The sequence below is a fragment of the Epinephelus moara genome, chromosome 14 (assembly GCF_006386435.1).
Source record: "Epinephelus moara isolate mb chromosome 14, YSFRI_EMoa_1.0, whole genome shotgun sequence".
NCBI classification, from domain to species: Eukaryota; Metazoa; Chordata; class Actinopteri; order Perciformes; family Serranidae; genus Epinephelus; species Epinephelus moara.
This window is the reverse complement of record NC_065519.1, coordinates 4813502-4838363: the sequence shown is the minus strand read 5'-3', so window position 1 is coordinate 4838363 and position 24862 is coordinate 4813502. Positions and strand designations below refer to the sequence as shown.

General features: G+C 43.5%; 1 protein-coding gene across 1 annotated transcript; it reads left to right on the top strand.

Annotated features, from left to right (window-relative positions):
* The first annotated feature begins 6147 nt into the window (after nucleotides 1–6147).
* Nucleotides 6148–24617, top strand: fbxo34 (F-box protein 34). Its single transcript, XM_050061913.1, has 3 exons — nucleotides 6148–6351; nucleotides 12026–12204; nucleotides 20249–24617. Exon 3 carries the CDS (start codon nucleotides 20256–20258, stop codon nucleotides 22320–22322), a length of 2067 nt encoding a protein of 688 aa, XP_049917870.1. The 5' UTR covers nucleotides 6148–6351; nucleotides 12026–12204; nucleotides 20249–20255; the 3' UTR covers nucleotides 22323–24617.
* The last annotated feature ends 245 nt before the right edge of the window (nucleotides 24618–24862 follow it).

Genomic DNA, 24862 nt, shown 5'->3' with positions numbered 1-24862 from the left:
CATTTACTGGAGTTTTGTCTGTGTGTATCCGTACTGCAGCACAGGTTCTAATCATAGACTGTATAAAATAAAAGACGTAGCCACTGAGATGTCACCCATTCACTTGTTGACTCCCGTTTTGAAGCCTTGAGTTCGGCATTTTGTCCATCATCATCTTGGTTTTTTTGGAGCAGGAAGTGATCATATTTGGATGAGAACGTGAAGCTATGAAGGAGTGAGGGGTGGCTCTGACTGAGAACCTGAGGAGGGGGAGCTAGGTACCGTTAGCAGTAGCTCAGTCCATAGGGACTTGGCTAGGGAACTGTAGGGTCGCTGGTTCAAGTCCCCAGCCGTACCAAATATATGGAGCGTGGACTGGTAGCTGGAGAGGTGCCAGTTCACCTCCTGGGCACTTCGGAGGTGCCCTTGAGCAAGGCAGCTAACCCCCCAACTGCTCAGGACACCTGTCATGGGCAGCCCCCTCACTCTGACATCTCTCCATTTAATGCATGTATAGGTCCTGTTTCTGCATGTGTGTGTATTTTGGGCCTGTGTGTTTATGTATATATATCAACGGATATAACAGATAACGTATATATGTCAACAGAGTGAAAGATTGAATATCCCCTTGGACATTAAGAAAGTATATATAATTAAATTAAGTTATCAGCTAGCGCTAGTGCTAACTAACTACCTTGGTAAGCAACGTGCCTCCATAATTTGAGACATGTATAGATTCAGCCACATTCCATTGAAGCTTACACAACACGTCACAAACAAGCCACGCCCACCTCCAGTACAAGTGATGGTTATTTAAACCCTGCTATACGTTGCAGTGAATAAATATGAGGCCAAACGTAGCAATAATACCCTTTATCCACTGACCTTGATCAGTCATTCACTATTATAAGTAACGAGATGTAGGCTAACCACTACCCTTAACCTAACCTTAGCCACGTCTCTTTTAAAGTAACACTGCATAGCTAGCTAAATGTTAACTTAGCATTTTCTGTAGGTCTTCAACTTTTGGACCTAGGAGCGAGGGGATCTAATTTTGGACTGATGGCCACAGCAGTGTCGACACAGCCAAAGTGATGTCACACTATCAGACGCCTCTTGGCAGGGGTCCTGCACAGAGTCGGTTTTTGCCTGTTCGTGCAGATCAGACATTCTGTGCGTTCAAATACCCATAATACCAAACTATACAGTATGCCAGAAAAAGATTTAGCATGTCCCAACGCATAGACTGTGTCTCAAATCACATACTTCCATTACTACACTTCTATGTAGTATACTATGCGCACTATGTACTTATTGGCGTAGTGCGCAAATTTCGACAGGGTAGTGTTGTCTCAAACCAAACACGGCCGTTGTGCACTTAACGGAAATGACGACCGCAAATTATAGTTGCAAATATGTCGGAATCTACAACCTATAACTATAACTTTAAAGTTAAACTATACACATCACAAAATAACAACAGCAGAGCTCTCTGGGTTGATCTCTGGTAAGTGGCTTTTTTTGTATCTCCAAGGTAACAGATATAAAAGCAAGAGGGTCAAAGTTCAGGGTGTAATGTTACGAGACAGTAGTGTATCTTGGTTGTGTGCAGACTGCATGCAGCAGTACGTACTCCTTAGGGGCAGCTGCAGTCTACTGAAAGGCTTCCTCCAGTTTGTTTTAAACTTAATAAAACAAACTTAATGTGCTAAAAGTTAGCGTTCCAGAGAAATCCAATATTCCTCTTAATCCCTCCCCAGTTTCTGATGAGGTGGACATGATAACCCTTAATACACATAACGTTATTCATCCTTGAGCAAGGCACTGAACTCCCAACTGCTCAGGGTGCCTGTTTGTGCATGTGAGTGTATTTCAGGCCTGTGTGTGTATGACAACAGAGTGAAGACACTGAATTTCACCTCAGGGATTAATAAAGTATGACTTATTCTTCTTCTATACAATCAGACTGGAGTCGCCCCCTGCTGGACATTAGAAAGAATGCAGGTTCACATTTCAGACCTAGATGCTACAACCTGACCCCTGACCTCTGCTGACACCATCAGCAGGAAAGGGACAGACCTTGATCCTCCCCTTGTAGGACTCAGTGTAAAACACCTTTAAGAGTTCTGTCGTGATGTTGATCTGACACGGCCAGTCGGAGTTGATTAACCACATCTTTTTAACGTGGCAGCTTCTGTGATATCGTCATAATATTGTTCTGCTGCCACAGACAGACAGCCAGCAAATCATCTGTGGTTATAACAGGTCCACCGAGCGTCTCCAGAATTAAAGTATAGTCAGGCCCCTATCACACAGAAAATGTTTTAGCAGCTGGAGGCGGCTTTTTCTAATTGTTTTTAATGAGAATGAAGCTTTTTGCTCGCTGTTTTTTCGTTGTGACGTGCCTCACATTTTTGAACTCTAGGCGCCTGGCATTTTTGCCTAAAACTTCAACTCATAGTGGAAAAGTGCTCCACATCATCTCTGCTTTTTTCCACTTTGTCCAATCAGATGATTTGAGGGGCGGGCCTTCTGTGGTGGTCACAACAACAAGTTTACAGTTGGTAAACAATGGAGGAGAAACTGGTGGTAGTGGTTGCTGGATACTCAGAGCTATACGGCCTAAAACATGCCTGGAAACAGCCATCATAGAGGAGAAGCTCCTGGACCAACTGGTGGTACTCCCCATGATCCAGCCTCTTTTTTAGGGTCTCATGTACCCACACACCAATCCAAGTAGATGGAAGAAACCTACCCACAACTGACCATTTCACCTATCTAGGCAGTGTAGTTAGCCATGATGGAGGAACAGACAGTGACCATCGCAAGCTGACTCAGCAAGGCCAGGAACACCTTACAGAGACTTAACAACGTCTGGAAGTCAGCCCAGTACGGCATCAACACCAAGCTAAGACTGTACCAGAGCTGCGTCCTGTCCACCCTGCTATACGGCTCAGAATGTTGGAGAACGACAGAAAATGATCTCCACAAACTGTCAGCCAAAAGCCTACGGAAGATACTGAGAATATTCTGGCCCCAAACCATATCCAACCAGCATCTTCTCAGCCTGTGTAAGCAGGAAAATATGGCTACGATCCTTATGAGAAGGCGATGGAAATGGATTGGGCATGTCATCCGTAGAGAGTAGGACAACATCACCCGAACTGTCCTTCACTGGACACCAGATTGTAAACGTAAAAGAGGCCGACCCAAGAACACCTGGCGCAGGACGGTGGAAGGAGAGCTGAAGGCCCTGCATCACACCTGGGTTCCGTAAAGACGCTGGCCCAGAACAGACAGGAGTGGAAATCCTTTGTTGCTGCCCTACATGCCAGCCGGCATAAAGGGCAGTAAGTAAGTAAGTAACTACCCACACAGATCTCTGTTTATCTGCTGACAGCCTCTCACCCTCAACCAGAGCTACAGACAGCACCCTCTGCCTCAACATGTCAGCAACTACACACTGATTACTGTGAAAAAAAAAATAATGGTAAAATGATTAAATGGGAAGGTTAGTGAAAGGATGTGATGGGGTGGGTGCTTGGCAATAATAAAAAGGCACAGCAAGCATTTTTTTTAACTAGTTGCATTCAATAAAAAAGAAAAAAAGGCAGCGCCGTGCACCTCGCATTTTGCAACCTGTGAAACGCTTTCTGTGTGACCAGGGCTTCGCCTCTAGGGCTCCGATTATCAGATCATGTTTGTCTTTATATCAGAGGTGAATCACACAGTGACAAACGTCTGTTACTGTTTTCTGTGGCGCTTTCTTTTGTGGGGCCATTTTAATGACAGCGCTCACCCCCTCATGTACTTATGTTTCACCAAAACAAGTTCACCCCCAACATTATTTAGCAACAACACTGTTACTGCATCCTGGGCTGAGCTCTGCCCAAGACGACAGTGATTTGTTTAAAGAAACAAAAACAAGGTCTGCTCTTCCTCTTTGAGTTAGCTGCTAACTGCTATCGGCTACTTTTTAAATCCCCTGCAGTGGGTTGCATGCGTAACATGTCATCAAAACATCACACCTGTGCCACCCATGATCCCGTCCCACCAGCTGTCCCTACATTGTTTCAGCGTTGTTACTACATCTGATGCCGCCTTAAAGGCGAGAATCTCTGTCCCCCAATCTGAGATTGTACCTTTTATACAGAGCAGTAATCTAATGGTGTGAAATTCTCCCCTTGATGAGGGAGTGTAAAAGGTACTGTAGACTGTGTAGACGCCTCACAGACAGCCTGTCACTCAAACCAACTACGCCCTTAGATATGCATAACTTTAAACCTTCATTACATTTAAATGACTCATTTACATAAAATTCACTCCCTCTAGTTGTCATGAATGTTAAGATTTGCTTTAGCGACCAAAACTGTTTTTGTACCAGGCTGTAAACATGTTTATTTCTGCTGTAATGTTGGACATTTTAACATGGCGGTCTGTGGGGATTAACTCGCTCCTGGAGTCAGCCTCAAGTGGCCATTAGAGGAACTGCAGTTTTTGGCTTCATTTATCAACTACTCGCAGGAAACAGGTGGAGTTTCCCTTTAATGTGTTGGAGGGTTAATCTGCTCACAGCCACCAGAGGGCGACACTGAAACACCTCCTGCTACAAGTGTGAAGGTTCAGGGTAGAGGAGGTAAACAAGGAGGTAGAGGAGGAAACAAGGAGGTAGAGGAGGACAGGAGGAGGAAGACCTCTGGCTCCCGGAGGCCTCCAGGTTCTCCTGGTTGTGTGTGATGTATTTTTTATGATGGAAACCTGCAGCAGGTTTGGGTTGTTGTTGAAACTGAAGTCGGCTCACAGATGAGTTATTATCAGACAGGAGGTCTCACTCTGTCTCTGCAGCTGAGAACCAAAAAGAGACATTCATCATGTTACACAGATGAGATGCTGCATTATAGTGCAAATAAATGTCTGTTTTTATTGTTTTGCTCTGTTGCTCGATTTTACTGTTATTGTTGCTTTTATTGTTATTGTTGCCTTTGTACTGTGCACTTTGAGATTTGTATTCAAATGTAAAGTGCGTTATAAATAAAAATCTATTATTATTATTAATCTATTATTCAGATTTATATAAAGCCAGTCAATAAGTAATTATGAAAAATAAATATGAAACTAATACTTGATAATAATAACAGTGAAATATGAATCATATAAACATTAAGTGTAGATTAAAAAAGTCTTATCAAATGTTTTGTTTGTTTGTTTTTTTGTGGTCTGTCTTTTTGAATTTATAAATTTAATTCTATTAATCAGAGAAAGCATTAAAAACTTTGCTTTGTGCTGTGTAGTCTTGTGTGTGATTTATAGTGGAGGAAATCTCCGCTCATCGCTAGGCTAATTTATACAATGTAAAATGCCATAGGCTTGTGCTAATAACGTTAGCATGTTATATTTTTGAGGAAAACGTGTTCAGTATCAGACAGTTGTTTTGTCAGTGACCTTTGTGAGCTGTAATTGGGCCGAATATTGTAACATTACCGTTGTTAAATGTTGCTGTTGTCAATGGTTTTATATGAGCAGAGGAAATCCCTGCTTGTCGCTAGGCTAATTTATACAATGTAAAATTCCATAGGCTTGTGCTAAAAACATTAGCATGTTGTATTTGTGGGGAGAATGTGTCCAGATAAAGACAAGTGTTTGTCTGTGAATGCTGCGAGTTATAGTGAAGCTGATTTGTGTACTTGTGTTTGAATTTGTCTCTGTTAAGCCATGTTTAATGTGTGTTTAATGTGTGTTTACTGTGTGTTTAATGTGTGTTTAATGTGTGTTTTGAATCAACTAAACTTTACAGCATTTCACAGACTGACTAGTGTTTTGGAGGTGTAACTGCAGAGTGACACAGACACACCACTGCACAAGTATAAATCCCGCTTAAATCTGCGGGTGCGTTTAGAAGGCATGTTTTCTTAAATATATTTTAAATATAAAATATGCCCCTCCCTTAGGCCAAATCAGAAAACAAAAGTCCCTCTCCAGTGCTTAGAAAAATATTTGACACGCCTCCACCTTTTTGCACCACCCCTTCCCCTCACAAGTAACGAACAGTCCCTTGAGACATTAGTTCCACCAGTATAAACTCTCCTGTTGAATATAGACGATCTTTGGCAGCCTTGACTACGTCATGACGCAGCTGCTCCAGCTGGACGTTACGTCGCTGCACTCGGTCAGTAGTTGTTAGAGGAGTTAGAGGAGAAGAGGTGCACCGTTTTAAACCCGATTTAACATTTTAAAACAACATTTAATCAACAGTTAACGGAAGGAACCGACACCCGGAGTGTTTGAGATTAACGGGACTCACCGGGGAAACAAGAGTTTGGCGGTTTTCGTCGCTGCCAGCAGGTTTTTTTCCGGAGAGATTTCCTCCTCCAGGTTAGTTTGACCCTCGGCCTCTTCTCGGTCTGTTAGCTTCTGATGCTAAAGCTGTTTGTGTGAAAACAAACCCACACAAACACGTTCACATTTACTGATTAATCACTATTTTATAAATGTCGACGCGCTGTTTTCCTTCCCCGCAGCTGAGTGGTAGTTAGCCGCAGAGGCTAGTCAGTTAGCCAGGTGTATCATAGCTTCAGACGGCCGCGGCTAGTAGCATGCTAGTTAGCGCTGCGGCTTGTAAAGTTGGCGACTTGTTTCGGGACCCAGCTGTAGTTACAGGCTGGTTGTTTGTTTGTTATCAGTGAGTTTAACCGTCTGTTAACTGCAGTATGCTAACTGACATTAGCTGACAGACAGTGATGAGGCTTCAGACTGAGGTTTACAGCAGCTGTTTGAAGCCTCAGATAGCAGCTGTGTTAGCTAGCAGACCTGGGGAGCCTATCTACTGTATGTCCCCACATCAGTATCCTCTTATTATGACTCAGTAAAGAGAGCTTTCAGAGGGTTTTATGTTCTCAGTAGTGTTTTTCTTCAGGTCACATGTTCAGTGTTTGTGTCCCTGCAGCTTGTTATGTAGAAATCAGCCACCTACAGTTTATAACTAATGTTATACTCACTGCAGACTGACGCTACGCCCTCAAATTTGCGGCCCAGCCAGTTTTACTGACTTTAGACATCGATATATCCGCAGAGGCTCAACGGATTTTTAACATTCATATTGCATTTGAAACGTTCATCTCCCCTCGTGATTTTGCAACCTTGACTGTGCAGATAGCTCTCACCAATCTTTGGCAATGTTAGTTTATATCAAGAGACACATATGAATGTTTGTACTTGTTTTAAATCACTATGAAGGCATTTGTTAAATGTGTCTGATATTAAGGGAATATAGAGATGTTAGCTTCAGACTGCAGACTCAGCAGCTGTCTGTCTGTCTGTCTGTCTGTCTGTCTCTTAAAAGATGTCTGCAGGTTGTTATTGTGCTCTGACCTGCAGCTGGAGGTTGGTAGAGCTGGTTAACACTGGTCACTGCTGGAGGACTGTAGTTAGTTTCTGTCAGGTTTCATTGACTCGCTGTGAGGAGGTTCTGCCTCACCTGCATTATGATCAACATTGGCTCAAAAAACCCACAACAAATCTGTACTTGATTATGATTCATAACGATAAAAGTTCTGTAAAGTATTTTGCATTAATTTGAGAATTGCACAGTTTTTTTGTTTAGTTTTGTTTTTGCACCTGGGAATTTTGTCATTTCACCCCATGAAAAAATATCTTACACAGGAACCCCCTTTATTCATGATATCTGGGAGTGACTCAGACAAAAACGTGTACAAATGATTCAGATGATTGAAAGACACAAGCAGATGTCATATTTCTTATTACTGGCTACTACTACTACTACTATTATTGGGCCCTCAAAATATTTACAATATTTCTATATGCAACATTTACAGTTAACTTGTAATTTATCCTCACAAAAGGCAGCGCTTGTGAGCTTGTTTTAATTTAATGTCTATTTAAATACTTTTGCGAGGCGAACATGCAGCACATACGAATATTGGCAGATTGGCAGTCACGTTAACAATCGCTGACCAACACCTTGCAGCATGAAACAACCTAAACCAACCCTGTGGTGAGGAAAATGATTCTCTGCTCAGTCTGTTTCACCTAAAAATAAACCTGCGCCCGGTCCGCTCAGCATCTTGTCCCAGAGCTAACGGTGCAGCAGAGAGGCTGCTCCATGACATTTATAAAAACACAGTGCAGCAGGAGACTGTACGCTGCTTTCAGATCAATTACGTCATTAATGAATGCAGTTTTTAAAATACAAAGACTGTGAAGCATTTATTATTAAATAGTATGTGAATGCAGACTGTTTCAGGTGAATTGTTCAAGTATGCAAACCAGGGATGCACAATAATATTAACACACCATTAGAACCTGCCAACATGACTGCCAGATTCTTCATTTCACAGCAGAACAGTACACTAAAGTATGTTTGTAACAACATCTGAGGTGAGAAATAGGCAGCGCAGTTACAGAATCTCTGAGCATGCTCCACAGTTTCTTGACCCAGAAGTCGAATAGCATTAAATGTCTAACAGAAGAAGATGTCGGTAACATTGTGGCAAAATCTACATCCAGACCCATGCATTTTTGGACAGACGAGGAGACACAGTTCATGCTGCACTTGGGATGTGCCATATCATCTCGTTCACAATAATACCGGTATAATTTTTAATATGATATGAAGAATTTATATCATGATACTCGAAATATTTCGACTTGTTGACATATTGACACCATACTGTTACCCGCAGCAACAACAAGCATGTCTGAAAGTGAAATTATCATTGTGTCTGCGGTGGTTCCAAAAAGAGGAACAGCTTCAGTAGTGTGGAATAAACTGTGGCGTCCTGAATGTTTCATGAACAGCCCCGGACTTCTCAGACTCTTTTAGTGACTTACCGCTCAGAGGGAACTCATTCAGCGGCTCCTTCTCTCCTCTCTCGCCGTGCGCACACAGGAGTCGGTGTCGTCAAGTGATTTTGTCATAAACCTTTGGTAATGTAAACCTACTTGAATAAACTCCATATATGTGACTGTGTGATAGTTGTGGTATCATAACAGCCTGTCACAGGTTACAGCGTGATGATTAGAGGAGAAATGGCAGAGCATAAAGGTCCAGGTGGAAAAAAACAACTCAATCATTTCGGATTTTACTAAAAGAAGGAAACCACCTGTTGATTTATATATATANGTTCAATTTATATATATAGATCCCAGGGGACATTTTTTGTATTTGGGAGCTGTTTAAATGTGTAATTTGTGGTAGATTTTATTTGTTGAACTATTAATATTGTAACAGAATCTGAATCTCACTCTGAGTTACTGTTGTTGTTCACAACCTAAAGAAATGACAGATCATTTTAGTTTTTACTGAAGGAAAACACGGAATGGCCAGATGGACGACGTTCTGTTGTTTGGGCTGTGACGTAATTGGTCATCCAGAAACAGGTTCAATACTAACAAGCTGAAAGGGGGCATATCTCCACCTATCGTAGAGGAGTCGGACATACTTCTGTCAATAAATCGATTCTCCTCCTGTGCTTGTATACTGGGACAAGGACAGTAGTCCAATGAAATGGCCGAGTTGAGCTGTATCTGTAGTTAGATTTAACTGTGCATGCAAACATAGTTACTGATGGTTTCTCGTTAGTTTATCACAACTCTGATTTCACTTTCTCCACCTAAGGGGTCACTTCCTAGTTTTATTTTGAAAGTTTCATAACATCAGCAGTGAGCATAACAACATCAGGAAGTGAATCTGTAGTGTTTGAACTGTTTCCTCAAACATGCACCATTAAATACATGTCTGAGAACATCGTCATCATCATTACTATTATTTTTATTGGTTTAGCTGATATCAGACCTGCTGTGGTTCTGAGTGTAAATACTACAATCTGCTTCAATATTTTCAGCTGAGACAGAAACAGAAAAAAACCCTCTGGTAGAGGAACCTGTCTGCTGTGTATCAGCTGCTCCTGTTCAGACATGTGCAGGTATGTTAGTGTACAGTTTTTACTTTCATGCTGCTGTCGCTGCAGGTGAGTCTCTGCTGGCTTTAAACCTTTAGCCGTACGTTGTTAGGTTCATGTGCTGAGGTTCACACAATGAGCTGATTGGCTGTGTGTCAGTCACACAATCAAAGACCCGCCTGCAGGTGAGCGCTCAGCTGAAACAGCACCGGAGACAGAGGGAGAGTTGTGTGTTGACCTTATTCTTTGCCTGGCACACACACACACATACACACACACACACACACACTGGGCGTTGTGGTGTTTTCCCAGCATGCCTTGTGGTTGAGGCAGTGGAGGGTGTGGTCGTCTGGCTGAACAGGCCGAGACGAGTTTCAGAGGAACCGAGTCTGCTCCTGTTGTTTCACCCTGACCAATCACAGGCCACGCAGGCCTGTAAACACAGTCACATGACTCAGACAGCTGGACGAGTTAAAAACAGAACGCACCAAATGTGAGCAGCAGAGGTGCAGATGTCCTACATGTCCCATGGTGCACTGGGGTAGAGTCTTTCATTCATGTATTATTCAGTCATGTATTATATATAATAACCTGAACTGTGATTGGACGATTGGGAGCGTGAGTCAGAGGTCACAGGACCAGACTGAGGTGAGGAAGGGGTTTAATTACAGGTCCAGTGTCAGCTTCCCAGGGCAGTGAGGAATTCTGGGTAGTTAGTGACCCTGCTGACACTGTGTAGAGTTTGTTTTAATGACCTGCTGCAGCCAGACGGGTGGAGTCACATTATTTCCCCCTCAGACGTTCATCATAAGACAGACGTCTGTACACCTGTTAGCATGTAGCATTGAGCTAATTCTACCAGCAGAGGAATGTGCTGTACAGTGTGTGTGTGTGTGTGAGTGTGTGTGAGAGAATCTTCAGGGGTAACCAGTAGCAACACACCCACACCAGTACAGAGTCATGTGATGGTCTGAGCACAGCGTGGGCTCTGCGGACCCATTGATCACCTGCTGCCTTATATAGACAGCAGGAGAGAGTTCTAGCAGCTGATAGGCTCATTGACCGACTCACACACATGGACACACACACACACACACACACACACACGCACTCTATGTGTGTAAGCAGAGCTGAGTCTGACAGCAGCTGCTGGGTGTCACTTTATAGAAGCAGCTGGAAGTTGTGCTGCTGCTGCTGCTGAAGCATTTGTTGTTGTTGCGGTCCAACATTTGCGCTGGCAGGGTGCAAGGGTATGAGATTTTCAGGGTGCGATAACCGTCTCAGATAATATTGCGGTTTCACGGTATTATGGTTATACAGAATTTATATTATAACCAATCAGAATGAGCCTTAAGGGAATAAAAACAGACGGGCATTTTGGTTTGAACAAATGTTTTATTGCTATAATTTAAACTTGAAAGTTGAAAACATTTTGTTAATGGATGTTTGTGTAAAAAGTCTACATTTTGAAAATAACTAAAATAAAGGGGAGATGTGTCCAGTTGCAATTTCTTTCCTGTTTAGCTGGTCCGGTCTGGTGTACAAGCTTAAACCAGTCTGATTTTATCCAAACCAGCTGAACCAGCATTTGTCGTTAAGACACGTTCTGCACCAAATCCAGCTGATATTTCATAAGTTATCCGATGATAATTTGATTAAGATTTTATCATGTTTGTTTATTAAAAGGACGAATTAACCACTAGGGGTGTGTGATATATCGAATATTCTTGAGGTATTGTGGCCTGTTCCACGTGGAGTATATAAAATGACTAGCCTATGTTGTGTACATAGAGTATGAATTGTTTCATTGTTTTTTTTAAGTTGCCAGCATGAGATTCGTGTCTGTGTTTTGATGAGGTATCCGAAACCAACTCCAAGAACTTTAGTCAGATGTCCAGTTTCTATTTATCCCTGTCGCTCACTTAGAAAGTCTCACAATGGACGAGTATGGATGGTTCTCTGTAAAAATGCAGAGGAGGTGTAAAGAAGGGACTTCGTGGCCTTATAGTGCGATCTCTGTGTAAAAGGGCTGTGACTGACAGAATTGGAGAACATATTCTTGTTATGCACCAAATCACCGAGGCAAAGTCCTTGTATGTTAAAGCCCGATTGTGTGTGTTTTTCTGCAGAGGGTGTGTGTGCGTCCTGAGGGGGTGGAGCCAGACAGACGGCGAGTGGTTCTGTTTCCTGTCTGGGAGGAGTCACAGTGAACGTCTGAGAGATGTGAAGCTGAAGGATCAGAGGAGCTGTCACTCAAACCAGGACCACTCCCCCAAACACTACCAGCCAATCAGCACGCAGTCTGGAGGTAAACTTACTTTTTAACACAAAGTCAGTTCAAAGTCGAAGCTGCGAGACGCCTGTGGACATAAAAACTGAAGTCACTACGACTCCCAAACAGCCAATCATAGAGCTCGTTCTGAAGTCACCGCACCTCTGACCAGGTGCTTCTCCATGGCAACAGCAGTTGAGGCTCATGGGTATTGTAGTATTTGTCTAGCTGTATTCAAACAGAATGCAAAGTGAGTGTTGGAGGCAGTGTGATTCAGGGCTCCACCTAATGATTAATTTTTTATCGATTAATTCAACGATTATTTCTTGACTAGTCGACTAATCTAAAGACTAATTCATTGATCCGCGCCTCGTTTTCAAACTGTATGGTTTGACTAAAATGAACAATGACAGCAATATAGTCCACGATGAGCAGCGCTAAAATCAACCTGCGTAGTTGTCCCTCCATTGTGACATTAGAAAGTGTCACATTTATCTTGCAAGTGTACTCTTCTTCAACGTTTGCTTTACTTCCTGGATTTTTCGCACGTGGAAATTCCGACCAATCAAGAGCAGCTTTCCGCTGGTCCGCTTGCTAATGGTGCCGTGAGAACACGAACCAACTCTAGGCAATTATACAACTTTGGAACAACATGAGTCCCTGATTCAGACCAAAGGAGACGACTCTAGGTGGATTTATTTTTGCATCAGTGTGGGGCGAGGAAAATCAATCACGAATGATTTACTGTAACAGAGGTCACAGACAATCACAACGGACTGTAATGTTAGTTTAAGCTGTTTTCTCGCTCATGCCTGTTAAAGTAAACAGAAGATATAAAACAGCGGAATGATAATGTCAGATGATGCATGCAGTATCATCAGCGGCGGAGCAGAAAGTTTCAGTGACTACTATCAACAGAAACATGTTCTGCATGTTGATAATCCTGACACATCACGCTTGGGTGGGGACAAAAAGTAAACCAGAGCGGTGCTGTCTTGCTGCTCTTTTGACAAACGCTCCGGGAGACTTTCACTTTTAGTGTCTGTGCGCTGCAGTTGCACTTCAGTGAGAAGTCCTTTTAACTTTGTAGGTGAGGTTCCAGCTGCAGCTTGTTCTCTGGAGGAATCCATGCTTTCACCGGGTGCAGCCTGCTTTATCGCGATGCACCAATGCATGTTTTTTGCGATGATTGTAAAAGTCAGTTTCGGGATGAGATGAAACAGAATTCACCTGTGAGGCACAAACTGACGTACACTTTAAAAATGTTTCAACATGACTGAACAATGTGCTTCACTTTCTGCCTGAACCTGAACGCTGAGAGCACAGGTGAGTTTTCAGAGGTCTTTAAACTTTAGTTTTTATCGGTATATGTTGATGGTGTGTTTCTGTGTGGACATCATATATAAAGTTTGAGTTGACTTATATATGAAAAATATAAAACACATTCAATCCTCAGTTTTAGAAACTCACAGTGGATGTTTCGACTTTGTTCTGTAGGATGACATCGCTGATGATGTAACTGAAAAGTGAGTCATGACTGTTACACAATCCTACAGCGACTGCTCCCCTCCATGAACCTCCACACTCAACTTTATACATCAGACTGAGGCAGAAACATGCAGCAAATTCAAACACTGAAACATGTTTCACAGGCGTCTTAATTTCATCTCGTTACAGAGAAAAGACAGCAAACATGTGAATCACACTGTTTGTGTTTTAACTCCTCGGCCAACAGGACACCTCATATTTACCAGATTCATAACATTGCATGAAGGAAGAGTTTAACATCCAGAACAAAAAGACTCTGACACTATATATAAAATGATGAATGAGTGACGAGGCTGGTTAACGAACATAAACATCCAGCTGTTCTTAATAAACTAGACAGGATGTAGACAGAAACTAAAGTTACACTTCTAATAATCTTATGTGTTGAACTTTTAAATGACATTAAATGTAAAGTTTTGGGAACTTTAAAGTCCCCTCCAGACACGTTTTAATGTAAAAATACAATGATTAATATTTTGCTCAACATGTTTTTTTCCCCACATAAAAAGTAAATATGAACTCTGTCAAGAGGATGGAAGCAGATCTACTCTTTCTTCCTCTTACCCTTCTTTTACCAACATGGAATGGGTTTCGTTACCGCTCCCACACTTACTTCTAAAATGGACTAAGATGCCCAGATAATCCAATTGGGAGTTGAGTTCCTCCTGCATGTATACAGCTAATTGGACCCAAACTGGCCGAGGCACTTGGCGCATGCTCCACAGTGTCAGCACTGGGCTTTGACCCAGAAGTCGAAAGCATCAAATGCATAATAGAAGAAGAAGCTAATAACAACATGGTGAAATCTACATCTAGAGCCGTGCATTTTGGACGGACGAAATGTACAGAGCCTGAAAGTTGTCCACCATGGTACCAGTTAGCTGCTAGCTAACTGTAGCTAACTTGTTTGTGGATTGTTTGAAACAGGGCATATCGCCACCTGTCCTAGCAGAGTCGGACACACTGCGGTCAATAAATGGATTCCCCTCCCGTGCTTGTATACTGGGACAAGGACAGCAGTCCAGTTGAGTGGTCTAGTCGAGCTGTAACTGTAGCTCCACTTATCTGTGCATGTTAACGTTCTGACTGACCCTGATGAAGCCTGTGAGTTGCAACCCGTTGGTCTTTTTAATCTATATTGCCATGTAAAATAAAGGCATTTCAATTTTTGCACAAACCCTACAGTGTGCCTTGGGTTGTTTTCGAAGGGGACTTGCATTTTATATTTTTTGATTTAGAGTATATTTTAGTCGTGTTTCACAAGATGGAATAAACAAAATGCACCTGAAGTATCCAAAGACATCTGTATGTGATGACGACTAAGGACTAACTAGCCCTTTCGGAGTGAGGAATTTCAGATACTGATTTGCCAGCGAGGGGTAGACGTCACCATGGCTACCACCGAGAAAGAGACGTGGAAAAAATGTTTTTATTGCTATTCACGATGTCTAGATTGGAGATGACAGAAAGCTAGCCAGCTTGCAAACGTTACCGTTGTCAGGTTGCTTGTTAGCTAGCTAGCTAGCTCGCACTATCTGGCGTCTGTCATCTGTCCTGGTCTGCAAAATTGTCGGATTTTTCACATTACGATAACGCCAGCTAGTATAACTATGCTGCCTCGTAATGTTAGCTGGTTAGCTAGCTAGCGAGCAGAAGTCCCCTGTCGTACATATTTTATTACTCTAATGGTACGTTAGTAGCAAGCACAATAGTAGCTAATGTTACTGTTATGTTGTAGATGCTGGTTGGAAATGTAGATGGCTCGTGGCTTCCTGTTTAAAATAGTTGACGGTGACGTAGTGAGTGGTGTCCCAATTCCTAGGGAAAGATTTCGACCCCTACCCCTCGTTGCTTCATTTCAAGGGCCAAGGGGTAGTGGGCAAGAGCTAGGGGTAGGGCCAAGGGCTAAGGGGTAGAGGCCTTAAGACCCAGCAGCGCTTCAACTCCTTTGTCTTCACATACAATATCACCTGCTTAGCACCTGCTTCTTCTCTTAAAGCCCTCATTTTGCAGTAGTGTTATGCTAATGATATGGAAAGCTCCACCCTTCAGATTGACAGGATTGGTTCTTTAGATTTGTGATGTAACAAACCTGCACGGCTGAATCTGTGTTTGTGAGACTGTCACTGGGACACTGCAGCTCTGAGGGGGAAATGCAGCCGTGGCATTAACCGCTCATGTCTCTCATCATATGTAGCACATAAAAACACCATATGGACACGTTAACAAGGTTAAACACTCAGTTTTCATTGGAGGGGGTCTTTATAGGAGCGGCAGCTGCAGAGTGAACATGGATGAAGTCATCATCGCTGCGACTGGGAACAATTAGGATTACACAATATGAAGTCAGAGAGACTAATCAGAGCCAGAAACACTGTTATATAATGCACACACATACACACACACACACACACACACACACACACACACACACACACACATACAGATCAAGGTCAGAGGTCAGTCAGAAACAAGAGTTTAAATGTGTAAACAGTAAAAATCTTGAAACAATATACCTTCTTCTCAGCAGACATTTTGACACGTCATAGTAGGAACAGCACAGGTGTATTTAATAACACCTGCATTCCACTCAGGGGAGGTCCTGGTGTTGTCAGTGACACACTGGAGTGTCTTACTGGGACACTTACTGGAAGTCAAAATGAACGTCTGCTTACAGCTGTTAGTAGACATGTGACATCAGATCAGCTTTATTGATCCAGAGAGAAACAGCAGAACACAGAGTGCAAAATAAAACACAGAATATCCACAAAGATTATCAGTAAGGTGCCAAAACCAAAAGTACACATGTCAGCAGGTTAACTGAGAGTAAACATTAGTGGTCATCAGTGAGGTTCAAATTCAGATAGACAGAAATGTATAACATGACAAAAATAACAAATTGTATACAGTGCAGTGAGAGGCCGAAAACTGAGTGGGCTTATTTAAAGCCTCCACCTGAAAAAGTCACAATTTTACAATGTTGTAAAAATCAGAAAAACGTAAAATAGATAAAAATAAAATAAAAAAATAAATATTTTAATTAAAACAAATAAAATAAAAACAATAATATGACAATATTAAAGAGGTGCAAATGAAGATTATCTTCTTTAAAGTCCCACTGAAACATCAACAAGAACTTTTTAATCAGTCAGTAAACAGAAAGTTAATCTGCAACAGTTCTGATCAGCTGTTAATCGTTAGTCAAAAATCAATAAAAACTTCCACTAATTGTTTGTTTTATAACCAGGGCTGTCATTTGATTGAAAAAATTAATTAATTACATGCTCTGTGATTAATTTAAATTAATTGCATACCTCAATTTTTGCTGTGAAAGTATTTGAAAATTTCAGTTAAAATCAATGTTGGCAGATATGTCGTAGTAAAGCAGCTGGATTTTGGACACAGTTGTCCCCCTGTCCTCGACCACCCAAACTGGTCTGCAGTCCATTTTGTAAGGGAGTTCATTAGTCGGTCACAGGTAGACTGACTCAGTTTGTGTCTGAACGCCTGGTCGAGTGTGGTTTGACAAGGCTGGCTGCTAGCGTTAGCATCAGAGTCTGTGTTAGCTTGGACTTCTTTGCGTTGACGTGATATTTCAGGCTTGAAGTTCTCCGATGGTGCGAAAATCCCTGACTGCAGACACTGCAGAGGACAGCGCTCCTATCAACACTTCTATCTGGGCGTTTTTAAATGTAAATGTTCCATTCACAGGGCCGAGGCAACCTTCTGCAATGGGAGGGGCTGTTGACTTGTGGGAGGAGCTGTTGATGACGCTGCACGTGCGAGCCACTGGCGGTGGATAAACAGGAAACAGCTGATAGCAGGAATTAGCGAGCAGCTANAGGCGGCATTTTGCTGCACTCCCTGATTTTGTTTTTATACTGCCAATGCTGAAAAAAGACTGATTGGGCTTTCCTGCAAATTTGCACAATTCCTGTTTAAAAAGTGCTACTGTGGCCTTCAGTGACGCACCGGGTCAAAAGGCACCACAGAACGCGAGTGATCAGTGTTTTTAACGCGTTATTTCGACAGCCCTATTTATAACTGAATCTCTTTTTGTTCTGGACACTTGAGGACGTCATGTTGGACTCTGAGACATCTTTACAGAGTTTTTATAGACTAATTAATTAATCAGTAAATCCAAAAATCTTAATTAAAAAAAAGAAACATTCTTCATGTGCAGCCTTATTCAGTGTCAGATATACACTGAACAAAAATTTAAATGCAACACTTGCGAAAGGCATCTGAAAGCAGCACAAGAAAAGTGATGTCGCTCCAGGTTTCGAAAGGTTAATCAGCATCTTGATACGACACACCTGTCAGGTGAATGGATTGTCTTTGAAAAGGAGAAGCTATCACTAACATGGATTTTAACAAATTTGTGACCAAAAAGTGTTGCATTTAAATTTTCGTTCAGTGTATTTCTGGGTGAGGTCTCACTCTGCCAGCTAACGGTCGGCTGTTTTACACACACTGAACAAAACTTTAAAAGCAACACTTTTGTTTCAGCTCCTTTTTTACAGGTTGAATTTATCTGAGACTTTTTATGCTCAGTAGAAACATTTATCTCAAGTTTTGGTTGCAAATTTGTTGAAATCAGCGTGAACAAAAACAAAAACATTAAAGTGCATTGAACTTTTTGTTCAGTGTTTATGTGTGTTGGGGGTGGGGGGACAGATCCAAACTGAACTGAGAGCAGCTGATGTAATGCTGCTGCACCGTGTGTGTGTTCATGATGTCATCGTGTAGTTAAAATGTCCTGCACATGTGTGCACACGTGGTAAACTGCAAACAGTGAAATGAAAAGAGGCAGAGAGGAGCCGACTGTGATTGGCCGACACAGCTGTCATTTAAAACCCCAACATGTCAAGTTAAAAAACTCACAAGTCAAGCTTCACTTAGGAGCTTTTTTCCAGAGCTGTGAACAGTTTGTCAGTCTGAGCGTCGAGCTAGTGACGTGTGGTTAAAACACCAGGAGGTGAATATGCAGTCGTGCAGATGCAGCGACAGGTTTGTGACAGAGACACACCATCTGTTAGCAACATTAGCATCGTGGCTAAGGCTGTTTAGGGTAGTGGTAAACACTGATGTGATGGGAAGAGTGTGCAGAGTCTCTCACTGTGTTCCAGTAAAACCAGTGAGTCTCAGTCTGAATAACCAGTGCTTATAAGGCATTCTTCACCCTGCAGCTCTGATAATAAAAAGAGAGAGATCACATGATGTTCAGAGGTGTGTGTGTGTTTTCAGTCTGCACACTCCTGAGAGACAAATCTGTCCTTGAAAGGCCCGAGCTGTTTTTAACCTCTCTGAGTGACACACACATTATTACGCTCCGAAATATCTTCAGTCTGCTTCAGATGGTTTCACATCTCCTGAGTTACTGAAGACATTGTTTAGTGGGGCTGTGTAGGGTTCTGACCTATAGTCACAGTTAAGGCTGCTCCCCTGACTAGGAGTTTTTCTAGTCAACCAGTAGTCGTCATTTAGGTCCATTAGTCGACTAGTCTCCCGCATGTTTCTGATGTTAATGTAATGATTTGATTTCTGGTCAACTGTTTGGGAGCAGCCCTAGTCACAATAGATGTCAGTCGGCTCACTCCCAGTTTGGAGAAGCAGGCAGGAGTCCAACATGGAAGCTAAACAATGTACTGCTGTGGATGGAGGCAGCAACAAAACATATTTTAGACACCTAAAAAATCAATATCAGTTTAACTGTATGCCATATTTAGAGTATTTCCACCACTTTACTTTAATGTCAGACAGTGATTTCCAACAGAAAATGAGTCAGTTGTATCTCTCTCTTCAAAGCCAGACTCCATTGAGAAAAACAGTGATTTAACACTGCTGAACACAGGAGCTGCTGGTCTACTGCTGCCTCTATCAGTTAGCTAGTTTATGATATTGTGTGACTCTTTTGTTTTAAAGGGTTAATTCAGATTCATTAAAGTCACACAGTAACACAAACTAAGCAGCGGTAGACCAGCACCTCTTTTGTCCAGTAAAGTAAAATTGCTGTTTTTGTCAATGGAGTCTGGTAGATGTGGAATTGAAGATGTTAACAGTTTCCCTTTCAGAACGGGCTGTCTGACATAAAGGTAAAGCTGTGAAAATATTCTAAATATGGCATACAGTTAAACTGATAATGATTTTTTAGGTGTCTAAAATAAGTTTTGCTGCTGCCCCCAGCCACAGCAGTACATTGCTTTGCTTCCGTGTCAGACTCAAGCCTGCTTCTCCAAACTGGGGATGTGCCAGCTGTTATCTTCTGTATGTAATACACTGACTATAGGTAAATACCTCAAACAACCCCATTTCAAAAATCTGAACTGTCCCTTTAAGTCTTTTTTACCTCTGTCACTGTAAACGTGTCTGTTTGCTTCATTTTCTTCAGTCAAGCTCAACCTGTTTGTTCACTTTGTGTTTGTTCCATTCAGGTGGAGACAGAAATACTCCTGTTAGGACTCAAATGTCGCTTCGTCTCTTTCCCTGTCTCACTGTCTCTGATCTCTCTGTCTGTCTTTCTGTCTCTCAGGACCATCATGCACCTGAAGTCATATCCGAAGCTTGTGCGCTCAGAGTTGCGTCTGGATGCGTCCGGTGTTCAGACGTCCCAGCGGAGCAGCCTGTTTGTGAGCCAGCAGGGAGCGCTGCTGAGGACCTGCAGCAGTAACCATGGCAGCAGCAGCAACAGCCGCCTCCCGTTGAGCATCATCTCCACCAACACGCTCCGCCGCAGCAACGCAACAAACAGCAACATCAGCAGCAGCGTGGCATCACTCCGGCTGAAGGCGTCGCCCGTCGTTGCTCTGCAGCAGCTTCCCACAGTACCGGGCTGCGAGAACGACACGCTCAGACTGTACCAGACCACCACGGAGGATGCTGACGCTCCACTGGATATCTGGACTGTAATCAAGCCGGGACATGTTCGGGAGAAGATCGCCATCTTCGCCTCAGATGGTGAGCCTACAGAGGGTGCTGGAGGCACTGAACGCACCTCAACCAATGCCTCCGACACCAGGGACAGGACGCCGGCAGTGTGTTCAAACCACGCCACCATGTCGGGACTCTTGCGGGCTGGGAAGGCTAAGGGAAGCTGGGAGGAAAACAGCAGCGCCAAACGGCGCCGCAGGTCGGGAAACAACCAGAACCTCCAGCAGGACCCGAGGAGCCGGGTTCAGGACACACAGCAACATGCCCACAAACCGTCTCCACGGCGCTCTGACTCGACTCAGCGGTCGAGCATCGGGCGGTGTGGAGACGAGGTGGTGGCGACGGCAGAGGAGGAGGATCAGAAAGTGTCGGTGGTGGAGATGGTGGCGTTCCTGGAGCAGAGAGCCAGCGAGCAGCAGCCAGACTCCAAACCTCTGATCGCCCTCCAGAGGAGCTCCACCACCATCACGCTGTCCAGAGCTCCGCCCCCTGAGATCAGGGAGGGCTCAGAGGTCAGGGGGGAGGAGCCTGAGAGCGTCAAGGTGTCAGACATGGTGGCCAAGCTGGAGTCAGAGTGTCTGAAGAGGAGGACGGAGGGAGATCTGTCGAGGAGCAACAGCCTGAGGAGGACAGTGGGTCGAGTCCTGCTCGCTGCTGGAGACCAGAGCGCCGCCCCCTGCCAGCCTGCATCACCACCATCATCATCGTCATCATCATCATCGTCATCATCATCATCATCATCATCATCGTCATCATCATCATCATCGTCATCATCATCACTGCCAGGAGCTCAGAGTGTGGGCAGAGAGCCAGTCAGCTGCTCAGAAACACCCAGGACACCTGCCTCAGCTGTGACCACGCCCCCCACAGGTGAGGTCCAGGCGGTCGGGGTAGCTGCAGGTCCAGAGACATCGAGCACTGTCACAGAGACTCAGACAGAAGCCCCGCCCCTCACAGCAGCCCTGCCCCCTTCACCTGAGGAGGTGGAGCCTCCACCTGGCCTGTTGTTCTTGTCTCCTCCTGCCTCAGAGCCCCTCCCCCCACACCACAGAATGACCATGGACCTTGAGCCCTGCCCCCCTCCTGCTCCCTGTGACTCTGGCAGCCAATCAGATAAGAGGAGGAGGAGGAGAAAGGCTGACAGTGCTCAGGAGGAGGAAGCTGGTGGTGCGGCCTCCTCCTCTGCCGTAGCGCCTGTGGGCCGGCGAGCGTCTGCTTCGCAGGACTTCCTGGAGATGCGTCAGCGGCTGCAGCAGCTGCTGGAGCCGCAGCCGTACCTCGCCGTGCTGCCGCATCACCTGCTGCTCAAGATCTTCCTGCTGCTGCCCACGCAGACCCTCGCCGCCCTCAAGTGCACCTGCCACTACTTCAAGTTCATCATCGACAACTACGGCGTGCGACCCGCTGACTCGCTCTGGGTGTCCGATCCCCGTTACCGCGACGACCCCTGCAAGCAGTGCAAGAAGCGGTATGGCCGCGGCGACGTGTCGCTGTGCCGCTGGCACCACAAGCCGTACTGCCAGGCGCTGCCGTACGGTCCCGGGTACTGGATGTGTTGCCACGGCGCCCACAGGGATGCACCCGGCTGCAATGTGGGTCTCCATGACAACCGCTGGGTGCCGGCGTTCCACAGCATTAATGTGCCGATCTACAGGAGGAACCGCGACGACAACTGAGTGTGTGTGTGTGCGTGCGCATGTGTGTGTGACATGAACTTCAGCTGCTCCCATGACGCAGGTCAGATCTGAACAGCTCCGTCGGAGTTTAAAGTCAAACTGAGAACATCCGGTTTGTCTATGACCTTTGACACGTTTGTTTTTTAAGGTGACCTGAGCTGCTTCATGCTGTCACTCAGCAGCGTGGCGCCCCCTGCTGCTCCGCCTGCCTCCTCACAGCCTCCGTCAGTGTCGATCGGCTCATCGCTGATCTCGTTAATAATCCGTCGTTAACAGCAGGTGGAGGGAGGAGGGTCCCGACCATGACTTCTTCTTCTTCTGTGAGTGTCGATGAAACGTAATGATCAGCTGATACTTCAGAGCAGGTTTAAAAACAAAACCACATATAGATCTATAAAACATCGTCTGGCTGTTGTCTCCGATTAATGAGTGCAATCTGACGAACGATGACATCATGAGGTCATATCAGCCGTTATTAAATCAGTCTTTCAGGAGGAGACGATGCTTGTAAGTTTTTACTGTAAAGATTTAAAGAGACACTACAGATTTTTTGAAGTTGGGTCGTATAAGATCGTTAACCACAGTCAGTGTGTTACCTACAGTGAATGTCAGTCAGCTCCACCAGTTTGGAGAAGCACGCCGGAGTCTGACTTTGAAGCTCAGCAATGCATTGCTGTGGAGGGGTCAGCAACAAAACGGATTTCAGCCACCTGAAACAATTAAAATGAGTTAAAGTGTACGTTATACTGAGAGTATTTTCTTTACCTTTCCTTTCTGTAAGACCGTCCAATGGGGAACTGAAGCCATTACATCGCCCTCTTCAAAGCCAGACTCCATTGAGAAAAACAGTGATTTAACATCTCTGAACACAGGAGCTGCTGGTCTGCTGCTGCCTCCATCAGTTATTTTATTCGTGTTTTTATGTGACTTAAGCATTTAAAAATGTCAGTTTAGATTAAGCGATTTCACCAAATAAGACAAACTAACCAATCAAAGCAGCAATAGATGAGCAGCTCCTGTTTGCAGGGATGTAAAAATCACTGTTTTTCAAAATGACTGTTTTCGTCAATGGAGTCTGGTGACTGTGACGAGAGGATAGATGTGCAACTGAAGCCATTAACAGCTTACCTGTTGGATGGGCTGTCTGACAGAAAGGTAAAGTGGTGGAAATACTCTCATTATACCGTACTGTTAAGCTGATATTGATTGTTTAAGGTGGGACTTTTTTAAGGTGGCTAAAATATGCTTTATTGTTGACCCCTTCACAGCAGTACATTGCTTAGCTTCCATGTCAGTACTGCTGTCTGCTTCTCCAAACTGGGGGTGAGCCAACCGCCATCTACTGATACCTTGCACAACCCTGCTTCAAAAATCCGAACTATCTTTTCTTTTTAATGTGGAGTTTTATTGAGTTTTAAGGGTGGTTGTTTAGTTCCTGTTTGACTTTCAGAATAAAAGACTTGTATAAAAAATTATATTTATCCTCTGAAAAAAAAAGAGCAGACAGTTTAGCTTTTCATCTGTCACCTCCACCGATCCCAGATCTAATTTATTGTCGTCATCATGTTCACGGACGATGTCTCACGTGGAGGACAGTCAGTCAGACGGTGTGTTTAAGTAACAGCCTGTGAGTACGATCAAGTCATCACAGATCAAATATCAGAGGTTTGATAAGAAAGAGACGGACGGCTTTTCTCTCGCAATGTTTGAACATTTAATTATCACCACGTTCGATTTTATTTTAACGTCCTCAGAGTGAAACTGAATCTATCAGTCTGCCTCTCTTCTGTTTTACATCTTTAATCTCTTCGAACAAAACGAGACATGAAGACGATAATTTAAGAAAACATAAATATGATGGTGATGTGTGGGGAGGCGGAGCTTCAGCGGGCGCCGTGCTTGGAGCGAATATGAATCCACAGTAGATGAACTTTATCTGCACCTTGTTTGTGTTTACATTTGTACATAAATCATAAAGAGTTTATGGGCTGCGGCTGAGTGATAATCATCTTTAACAGGACCGAGTGTTGTTGTATCAGTGAAGGGAAAAGAGGAAACGTGGCCTTGAGTCTCGGAGACGCTGCAATATTACAAAGTGACTGTAGAGATTATATAGAAATATATATATTAAAAAAGAATATCAGGGGAGAAAAAAAATAAACAAACGGCCTTTGACCTGCAGAGATTTTTTTTTTTTTTTTTTTAAGGTTGGTTTTCTGTCTGCCGGCTGTTTCTGTTAAAGATGTTTTGCTTTAATAAAGTGCTTTTCATTGGTTCTTCTTTGGGTTAAAAACAGACTCGACTCTTCTTTTATTTCAGCGTCCCACAGATTTTATGGGGTTAATATTCTCATTATTCAAATTTAATCATATTATTTAAGTGTTATTATTCTTATTATTTAAATTAAATATTTATTATTCTCATTATTCAAATTAATTTGTATTATTTAAGTATTGTTCTTATGATTTTAATTAAATCATATTATTTAAGTGTTATTCATATCAAACTAATTTTATTTAAGTGGTATTCTCCTATTTAAT

Coding starts and splice junctions, on each gene's coding strand:
- fbxo34 (XM_050061913.1), top strand. CDS start 20,256: ATGCACCTGAAGTCATATCCGAAGCTTGTGCGCTCAGAGTTGCGTCTG.